The 11,193-nt window shown below is 35.7% G+C and overlaps 1 protein-coding gene across 1 annotated transcript in view; it reads right to left on the bottom strand.

Annotated features, from left to right (window-relative positions):
- Window positions 1-10,502, bottom strand: part of ZBTB49 (zinc finger and BTB domain containing 49) — a 17,494-nt gene extending 6,992 nt beyond the window's left edge. The window contains exons 1-3 of the mRNA XM_010282842.1: window positions 10,332-10,502; window positions 7,176-8,281; window positions 1,494-1,540 (exon numbers count right to left, since the gene is read on the bottom strand). Coding sequence (XP_010281144.1) covers window positions 1,494-1,540; window positions 7,176-8,281; window positions 10,332-10,483 — 1,305 coding nt within the window. The 5' untranslated portion in view covers window positions 10,484-10,502. The remainder of the gene's footprint in view (window positions 1-1,493; window positions 1,541-7,175; window positions 8,282-10,331) is intronic.
- Window positions 10,503-11,193: the final 691 nt, after the last annotated feature.

Raw genomic sequence — 11,193 nt, forward strand, 5'->3', positions numbered from 1 at the left:
ACTACTGCACTGTCTCAAAAGCACAGAACATGAAGGCTTAAATAAGAAAAGTGTTAACTATTTCTGTTTATGACCAGAGAAAGAACTGCAGCACACCAGCTGAATGCTATGGCTCATATTCTCAACATGTAAGTATTGTCCATCAATATGTACTACCTATACCTTCAGGCAAGTGAGGTAATGAGGAGGAGAGGGGGAGAAAGGCATTTAAGAGTGTTTAATTAAAAACCAGAAATTTCCAGTTTTGTTGGGGTTTTTGTTTGTTTGTTTTTAATTAAAGGGGAGCACTGCATGTTGCATGAGTCTGTCATGCCTGTCATACACTCCGAGTGCGTGAAGCGTTTTTATTCCGTCTTCCCCCACTGTAAAGGTACAGAATACCACTCCATTTGCCAAAAGTACTTCCAATGGAATTTGGAAATATCCACTTTTTTCTTTTAATAACTAGAAGTTCAGCCATCGAAATAAATGAAGACGCACTTTCTTTGCCTAATAAGCAGACCCAGTTTTGCTCAAATGACTTGATAAGCATGATGAAACAGTATTGCTCACTGGATGCAGTGTTATATTCATATTTAGTAACAGAGTAGAAGATGCAACTGCATTAGATTCATCGGTCAAAGAATTCACACTGGTGGGCTACAAAACTGGAGCAAGAGAAGCGCAAGCACTGGTGGGTGGGTGGGTAGACAAAGACCACATCATTCTAATCCTTAAACCATAAGAAAGACCAAAGTTATTAAAAATAATTATTATTTAATCTTAGCATAAAATTAGGCACCTCTCTATTGTCTCCTGTACTTAGATGCACATATTCCAACCAAGAAAATGGAAAAGAAATAGACGTTTTGGAAACATGAGACAACTAGGCACCAAATTTGTAGATACAAATGAATTCTTGTGCCCAGAACAGTAAGCAAGCATTGGAGGGCAAATTATGACAGCTAAAGCTTAGGCCCTTTATGTAAGTATGGAATTTCACATAGCTGAGTTTTGTCATAGATGAGTTTTGTCACTTCAGACAGACTGTGCTGTTGTTCTTCATAGATGGAAATGGACTCAAATCTGCTTAATAATTTATGCCATTTAGGAAGATGAAACTGTATTGTGAACACATTATATAAAATTCTAACTTGTATTTTTTTCAGATGCTGTAAAAATGCTATTCACAGCATATCCCTAAGCATTAAGCAAAAGCAGTCTGAGAATGAATGCTCTATTTCAAATATAGTTGTGGCTCTCTATAGTTAAACATTCATTTGAAGGTAAAATACATGACATTTACTGAAGCAGACAGAATCAAAGGTACAAAACGTATCAAAGAAACCTAAAACATTTAGCACGTTATTTTCAAATAAGACATTTTAATATTTTATCCATAAAGTCAAGTCTATCTTTGAACAAAAAATATCTATAGACTTAAAACAATTATTTTTAGAATCAACACATAGATGCATTTCAAGTGTAAGTACCATAATATAAAATATTCCCACCTGTGAGAAGTGTTTCCCACAAATGTTACATTCAAAAGGTTTCTCACCTAAAAGGAGAAGAAACAGAACATAGAACTTCCAATAGTTGCAATAAAATACAAATGTTTAAAATTGGTACTCTTCCTTCTAAAACATGTAATGTAAGAGTAAAATATCCCCAAAGGGACACTTACCCATATATTAAGGGGAAATTCAAGACAAAAATACAGCATTTACCATTAAGCTTGTAAGGCAGACTTGGTCAGAAACAGAATTTATCTTTCAGAACAAGTTCGTAGAAGAGTTTTGATATGAATGGGAGTGTTTTGTAATTTTTAAAAATTGTTTTTTTTCCAAATGAAAGGGGTACCATACCTCCAGAAAGAACAGAATAGATGACAAGGTCCTACAACAACAACAACAGCAGCTATGGGAAATGCACCAGTTTTTCCACTTGTATGCACAAAGGCCCACTCTTAAAAAGAAAAAGGAATACAGAGAAGCTAATTTGGAAGGATTCTGTTCTCACTCTTCAATGTGTACCATACATCTCTAATCAGCATGTAGCCATTCACTTCCAATAAATATATGTTCACCTTCAAATTCTCATCCTAAATAAGAGTATCTGGTAATTAACCCAAATTTCCAAATACTCTAAATTCTGAATTTATACATGTAAAACTGGTATTGTTGAATCTCCAAACACACGTAGGCAGCTTTTGTAAAAAACTAGTGCAGCCCACTTTAGCTTTTCACATTAACTCAATTCTCAATCTAAAATGTGACTGCACAATACTTCAATTCTGTAGCTGTCAACTTGAGAAGTATCTTTTTCTAATAACTTTTCCTCCTCTATAGTATTTCATAAAGGTTATTTTTTTTACCTGCACAGTTCTTGGTTTCCTAGTTTTTACACTGTTGATAAAAATCTCTGCATTTTCTAGAATTTTTAGAACAATAATAATGCTGAAATATCATTGAATTCAATGACAGACTTCTAATGATATTTTCATGAGTCTAACTGTACTTTTTAAAGTACAATTTAGGACATATATAATCTGGCCCACAGGTACAGGGAAGCAAAAGAATTAGTGTAAATCCTTGTGATTTTGAATGCAGATATTTCCAGATGGAAAAAAAGAGATCTTACACTATGTTTCGTCTTGGTGCTGATTCAAAATCTGTCTAAAGATTTTTATTTACTTTTTAAATTATAGATTTCCTGATTTTACAGAACACCTGTGTGTTGTCTGTAGCCTTCTCTTCCAGCAGGTATTCTCTACATCAGTGTTCTCCCTCCATCCTTGGAAGCGTTATGAGCAACATCTATAATATCCAGGTGTTGAGATTCTGTTTTCCTTCCCTGCTGCCAAATACAGGTGATGTTCTTTCAATATATTTCAGGATCAAAGACTAAATGTAATCCTCTTATATTTTAAAGCACAGAGTAAACATACACAGTTATGTGGCTTCACAGATAGCAATCTTGCAGTTATTCTGACAACTTAAGCCTAAATCTACTTTTCCCCCTCCGTGATAAAGATAAAACAAAAGAGTTTTGTTTGAAGAGAAACATAAAATTAGTTTTTGGAGAACAATTCTGCACCTGCATAAAACTTCAAATCACCGGGCATATAAAGTGGCTTACTCCAAGAATGAACTCTAGCAGAAATACTAAATTACTCAGTGTTGCAGCATCCTTCAGGTAAAGTGAGGCTAACTGCTTCCTAAAGCGTATTAGTAAGAGTGTGGCTAGCAAGCTGAAGATGATTCTTCTCTACCTGTCACTGGTGGGACCATATCTGGAGCCTTAGGAGAAGGCAAACAGGACATCTTACTCATGTCTACATGTAATGGGAAGACAGATGCAACCAGGTTGTCTTGATAGGAGTGATAGGACAAGAGGTGACAGACACAAGTTAGATCACGAGAAATTCTGATTAGATGTAAGAAAATAATTTTTTACCCCAGGAGCGTGGTCAAACACTGGAACTGGTTGCCTGGAGAGGTTGTGGAATCTCCGTCCTTGGAGATACCCAAAACTTGGCTACACAAGGTCATAAGCAAAACACTCCAATCTAATTTCACCTATCTTGAACAGAGGCAAAACTAGATGATGTCTGGATGTCCATTCTAATCTAAATTATTCTATGATTCTATGACTAGCATTAAACTCCAAACCAAAAACCTTATCCAAGAACACTAATCTTCTCAAAGACCACAGCTGGATCAACAGCAACAGGGAAAATTTGGGGAAAAGTAGTAACTGAACTATAATTAAGACAATGCTTAAGCAAATATCCAGGGGACTTGACTGTTGAACCTTTAGACTGCCTTGTGTTTTCTATCTTCTGGTGCACCCTTCTTGTTCAACACTCTGCAAGAAGAGATGAAGATAAAGTACACAGCAGTGGGATCAAAGCAGTGGCGTATCAGCTCCAGAGGAGAAAGGCATCAAAGCAGAAGCGCCATTTCTGAAGAGATCACAAAGGTGAAGAGCCAGACCCACTAAGGCATGGAATGCTGGCAACTTGCTCAAGCAAAGCTCAGAAAAAAAAGGTTGAGGATCAACAGTCTATTACATGACAGTGTAACTCTGCTCCTATTGTCTTCCCTCTTGCCAAGAGTTTTTTCCACAGGGTTGGGTTTTGGGCGTTTTTTGAGATGTTTCTTGAAAATATTTTAAAAAAACACACAAAACAAAGCACCGGCTGTTCCTGGCTAGGTAAGGACTGTATAAGAGAGATATATTTGCTTCCTTTTTTTCAGACAGGTCAATCTAATAAAAAATTATAACATTCAGTCAAGTCAAAATCAATCTTGAAGTCAATGCAATAACCTCTATTTAGAGATTCGTTTAAATATCCGCTAGCAATACAATTAAAACAGCTAGACAACACTGACTTGTGTTGAACATAGTATGCCTGTCCTTCACATGGACAACTCATCAATGCAACCATGTTAACCTGTCAATTCTTTAGCAGCTCCTAGTTTTCAGGGACAGAGAATTTCACTTGTGCTCTTTCTTGACCAGGCCACTGCAGGACTTATGTTGAAACAGCTGTCATTTGTGGGTTAAAAACTGGCTTGCCATGGTGAAAGATACATTTTAGCAACTTGCTTCCTTCACTGCTTCAGCAAAACCAGATTTGGAGGACTTTCAGTAAGCCTAAGTAATACTTAAATGGTTTCTAACCCTTTTGCTCAGTTCTAAAAAATAAATGTTTTTAAATAAAATTGATTAGCTAGCAATTTGCTATGCTTTCTGAAGTGGAAGATGAATGGAAATGGCTTTTAGCATACACTTATATTACTTAACTAAGAGTATACGTATCATTAATGATACAGATGTGCTCTGTACCTTCAGCTACAGATCCTTCCTATATTAACATTCTACTCACTATCCACTGCAATTTTCCAAGTACTCTTTTTACACTGGTTGCATATTTAAAAACAAATTAACATGACCCAAAAGTAACAGGCAAGCGAACAGCGATACCTAGTCATATTCTTGCCTCAGTTCTTCCATCCTTCTTTCATGTGCTTATTATTTGTTAAACTTACACTCTTAAACTTTGTCAGTTTAGCACATCTATAGAAGAATGTTAATGTCATGGTAAGTAGCATTGAAGTCTGGAATTTTTTGAAAACTACTGGAAGAACTTAGTGCATGAAAAGCAGCATGGAATTCCTGAATCCAATGTATACTCAGACTAGTAGAGAAGGACAGCAACAACAACAACAAAACCAAGTCTGTGATCACTCTTCTTACACAACGTACAAAGCTAGTTCATGTCAGGCAGTGTTGTGGAATGTGAAACAACATCTACCAGAGCTGAAGTGAAGTGGAAGCATGTGTAAATACACAGATCTCAAATAAGAACAAAGAAATGAATTGCAACGTATATAAATAACCTTGCAAAGCTACTGCAACCCTTTTCCTCTTTTCCCATTTCCTACATTTACAAGTATTTGCTGGCCATGCTGTGTCTAAAGAAATAGTTGTAAAACATTTGTATCAGGGGTTATATTCTCTTTCCTCTATAAAGCCCACACACCTGACCTTTACATTACATCAGAAGATGTAAACTAAACCTTGAACTCCATGTTTTAAATGGTTTAGCAAACTCAGATACATACAATAGTTGAGTCTATCACTCAGGCAACAGATCCTTAAAAAAACCAAGTAGTTTTATGGCATCAGAACTCACAAAATCCAGACTCCTCCCAGATTAAGAAGTCTAAGGAAGGGCAAATTCTAACAGGTTTCTCATCGTTTAGGACTCTCTCTCACACAGATTCTCTAGCACAGTGTCATATTACTGACTTCAGAGTCTCTCCCTCAGTTGGGACTTCTCTAGATACTCTATGTTCTATCTGATCACCTATTTTCCTGAAATTTCTAATATTAAAATATGCCTGATGATGTCAGCTCAAATCATGTAATAGATCAAAAAAATACATGGCAAAGAGAAGATGTGGTTAAGAGACATATGCAATTCTTTCACAGGAGACCAAATTAAAAAAAAAAAGTATTAGTAATATGAACATACAGAAGTAGTCAAAGATGCCAAGTGAAAACTTCAGGAAGTTAATGCAAAATGTCCGTATTTTCAGGTTCTGGAAAGATTTTTCTACTAATTACCTGGAAAAATAAATTCTTAATACTAAGGACCAATTAACAAAAGAAATTAATGTCTCAGGGATTCATATTTAAAAGGGGGATTCATATTTACTGTCCACATATTGATACATGTACGCTCATTTGCAAAGTGATGTACATTTGACAAGATCGAGAGATGCATTTGTATATTTAATACAGGGAAAAAGAATGGCAAAAAATATTCAAAAGCTTAATTAGGAATAATGCGATCTCAAGGACTTGAAATCAATGGTGTTACTCGACTAGCTAAGGTAATTCTTAGCAACCCTTTTAAAAAAAACATATCTAAAGTTGCAGAAATATAATAGAACATGATGGTTAAAATGAACCAAATTAATTCAAAGTCAGAGTGGGTCTTGTCTTTCACTAGAATAAAAGTCTATGCTAGGTTTAAAAATAATATTACCTGTGAGTTTTTAAAACAAAGTAATTCAAAATTCTCATTCACTCTGCAGCCTACTTGTCTGCAAGAGCATTACTCTCTAGGTAAACGCAATGAAAGTCGTAATGAAAGTTGCTCACACTAGGAAAAAAGTATAAATTAATTATAGACTATATTTCTACAGGTTAAAAAGAAATGACCACCAAGCCCTAATCACTTGTATGTCACAATGAATATACAATCAGAGAGAACTTAGGCCATCTAGAACACTTGTAGTATCATCTTCTCTCCATTTGCACTTTTCATTGTTACCTGATTCAGTCTTCTGGGCCATCTGACAAACCAACTAGAAATGTCTCTTCTAAATACAAGCCAAAATAAAATTTTCACCGAAATATCACACAATGCTCTTTGAAAAAAGAACCCTAAAGAAACAAATATGAAGGAGAAATCTTTAATACAACTAAAACTCTTGGCTAAACTCAGTCTTACAGTCTTTATTCCTGTATGATTATTAATTAAAAAAAAACAACAAACAAAAATCACCACTTTTTGAAAGCAGTCCCTTAAACCAGCATCTCTGAATCAAGAGATACCATCAAGACATCCTCTTCAATTGAAATATTTGGTCTGCAGACCACATTATTGATAACTGTACCTGTATGAGACCTTTTATGGAGCTCCAAATTGCTTGGATGTTTGAAAGCCTTCCCACATAATTCACAAGTATATTGCCTCTGCGACTGAAGAGTCTGTGATTGCCCTTCTTGTTCCAAAGGACCTTGAGATTTTTCAATTTCAACAGTTTGTTCAAAATTTTCAGAATTCACTAAATCTTCAGCTTCTTTTTCTTCAGTAACTCTAACATTTGTCATGTCCATGGTACTTTCATTTACAGATTCAATTACACCTGTTATTCTACTGTCATCTCTTTTAGGCTCAGGTGGCTGCTCTACAGATTTCTGAGATCTTAGAAAATTTAACTTTTTAAGGTGTATTGCCTTTTTCAGCCGCATCTGTTTGGTGGGCTGCATAAGCATGCTTTCTGCATCTTGATCTGGAGCAGCTTCATTCAAGGGCTGAACCAGGAAGTTTGATGGTAAATGATCAGAAGTTTCCAGAATACACTCAGAGTGATTGACAGTACAAGAATTATTCTCTACGGTGTTTATTTCTGTAGATGCATTGTAAGAAAAGGATTGTTCTGCTCCTCTCTCATGATTAGAGCAAGCATTTTGCTTATAGAACTGTTTACTGTAAAAGTTGCGTAGTTTGTAATAGTAATTTGGTTGTTTAAACGGAAGTTCTGTGCAGTTGCCATCTAAAGTCTCTTGTGGTTGTTTCTGTGCATCACCTGAGGGTCCATGAAGATTAACAGACTGCGATGCATGGGAATGGTGGTCAGCCAAGACTTTATTAGCTTGTGTGTCAGATGAGCATTCATGCAATAGGTTTGCTCCATAATTGTCATTGGCACAACTAGTATCTGCAGTCAAAGTATTCTGCAGCGAAAACACACTATTACAAGGCATGCTGGCTGTTTGCTCTACAGCTGTAGAAGATTTTAAAAAGGTGTGGCAAATGTTCAGCACATTTTGCACTTGGAGACACTGTGCAATATCCAACATAGCTTGTACATTGTCCTGGCTAAGATCCAGGTGAGAGGTGTACATGAAGTCCAAGATCTGGCCTATCCCACCTACATTTTTAATGTCCAAGTGAAAGACATCATTCTTCTGGCCTGAAGAATTCTGGAAAAGGGTCCTGATAAAATAAGGCAAATACACAAAAACTTTTATAAAAAAAATACACATACACCTCAGACTGCCTGGTATGAAACAACAATTTACACTACATGATTTTATCTAGATTGCTGTTTTTTTGCAGATGAACGTCTCAAAACTGCTCAATTACTTGTCATATATTAGTCCTACACTAGTACACTTAAAGTATAAATCAAAGCAAAGGATCTTTGTATAACTTTAATTTTCTATTTTTTAATGTTTTGAAATCACACCCTTATTTGTGGTTTCCTATCCAATGTTCTTTACACATTAGATGCAGTGGTGTATTTATGGACTATTTGCAAAAGTTGGTTGACTCAGAATGGTGTTTCTCCTTCCACCATGGCAAATAAAACAGGACATGAGAAATTTTCTAGTAAAAAGGAGAAGATAGACCTCAAAGTCAGCTAAACTATTCTCTTCTGGCAACTGAGTTTGTCCATCAAACTTGTTAGAGTTCTTATTAATTCCTTCTCTGCAAGTAGATGACAGGATGGTAATAGCAAACAAGAGGATGGCATTATTTTCAATCTATTCTCTCATATAAAAAAAAAGTTTTTTTTTTTACTGGTACTGGATGAGAACCAAGTAAAAGAATAATGAAGAGCACAGGTGCATGAGCCTAAACCAGCAGTCCAACGAGTACCCACTGAATTGTCATTGAACCCTTAAAGTGTCTGAATTCACAAGACTTCTTACTATTTGATGTAAAGTATTCTTAGCATCAGAGCTGTAGTTCTTCACATGCACAACCAGCCCTAGATTAAGAGTGTTCATACTCTTGCCTCAGTCAGGAACTTCACACCCTTTGGTTAAAACCCCCAGCCCCTAACCTGATTCTCTCACAGTAAATGATGATATATAAATGGGGTCAGGTCACTCTTGCGTACCTATTTTCCTACACTAGGAAATGCCCTGAACTTGATGATTCCTCCCCGTGGGTTAACTCTCAAATTTGGTTTTGTTTAAAGGTGGGCATAATATCAATAAGCATTGAACTTAAGCAAATGAGAGTCTAGGCTTAAACTTTAGAAATACAGAGCTTCAGATGCATTCCCATACTTAAGTTGTCCTACCCTCACACTTACATGCTACTCTGAAGCCAGTGCCCACATCCAAATTCTTTCATACATGCAGCCCATACTATCTAAATTAAAACCAGAACTATAATGAACAGATCTGGGTTGAGAGTCTAAATTAATTAGTCACTTACAACCTACAGAATTTTAACAACAGTTGAGCACTTAGTTCTTTTTAACTACTGTAAAAATTCAGTCTTTGAGCATAATTTCACTTTATCAACAGGATTACAATACTAGAACAGAAAAAGGAAAAACAGCTCCTTGTCTTTTCTCCCTGGTCATAAAACAAAAATAATTTTCTTAGATAAGAATTGGTAGCCAAGCTTTAGAGATGTTTCAAGAAGCAAGGTCTAAAAAGTGCCAGATTTAACAGCTTACTCATAACTAATTTAAGACACTAAGTTGGGAAATCCAGCATCCTCCAAAATTTGGGGGATCAATGAGGGCTATACAGAAGGGAAAGAAAACAGTGATGTGGCTTCATGGGCCACCCATATACTTTAAAGCACGGATGTTGTCTCTGAGAATCTGTTCTAAATAGAGATTCAATAATAACCTATATAGTCAAATTTTATTTTGACTATATAATTATCTCTCTTATCTGGCTCTGTTCATGTACTCTACTATGCTCCTTGTAAACAGTTATCTTTTCATACTGAAATACCGCATGCAGGTCCATGCCAGAAGCCATTATATGAGGCACTGTAAGCCAGTAAGGATCAAGCAAATGCCAAACTCAAACAGCGTAAGTAAATTAGGATGGCCACAGTTTTTAATTAGATTAAATACTTAATACAGGTTACCTCTGGACAAACAATTTAACTTTTCCCCTTACACTCCAACAGATACTTAGTCTGCAACTACCAGAAAAAAATACCCTTCTCAGAGAAAACCTCAACCAACAGCATAATTCACTTTTTTTAAACAGAATAATTTTCTATCACATACCTGAAATATTGACTGAAAGCAGCTAATACATTTTTGTGTGCTTTGAAGCAGACACCTTTTACCACCAGCATGCAGTCACAGAGAAGACCCTGAATGCGCTGTTCATGTAGCTGCTGGAGAAGATGACAACTATGGCTAGCAACAGTGTCCATGCTAGAAAGTCACTTAAATTACCTACAATGAAATAAAATGCTAAGATGAATTTTAAACATTAAATTGCAAAATTAATTCAGAATATGAAGAACATTTTTACAATTTGTTTTAGCTCCCAAGGGAAACAGACTTCAGTTTACACCCACTATGTGAGTTCTAATGACATTTTTCTGATTGAAGATGAGTCACAGTATTGCTCACCAGTAGAAATACAGCAATATACATTGGAAATATTGATTTTAATGGAAGTTTTGCTTACAAGAAAGAGCTTCCACAAAAATGTGCTAACGGTGCTGCCAATAAACTGAGTCCATAGCCACAAAAAAAAAGCAATTTAGACCACTTCGACAAGAATTATATTCTAAGGCAAAAACATATCACACCTACAAAATCAACAGCATTTGTAGAAGAAATCCTCAGTTTCTTCACCCCTAAATTGAAAAGGGAGAGCACTGTAGTAGCACTATTTATGCCATATTTTTTGTTGTTGTAGCTAAGCATATTTCCCATGTGGATCTGGTTCATTAGACAAGTTAGCATGGTAATTTTTTAAATTTAATACAATGTAAAGTCTCTTTTAAAAATTACTTCTTTGAACAGGTTGAAGGGAAAACAAGTAACATTCCCACAAAACATGTTTACATTCAATTCTATACTTCCTTTTTTTGGAAGAAAGATGAAGCTCTTCGCCTGCACACTTGTAAATATG

This window comes from Phaethon lepturus, unplaced genomic scaffold, assembly GCF_000687285.1.
Source record: "Phaethon lepturus isolate BGI_N335 unplaced genomic scaffold, ASM68728v1 scaffold12162, whole genome shotgun sequence".
In the NCBI taxonomy this organism is placed as follows: domain Eukaryota; kingdom Metazoa; phylum Chordata; class Aves; order Phaethontiformes; family Phaethontidae; genus Phaethon; species Phaethon lepturus.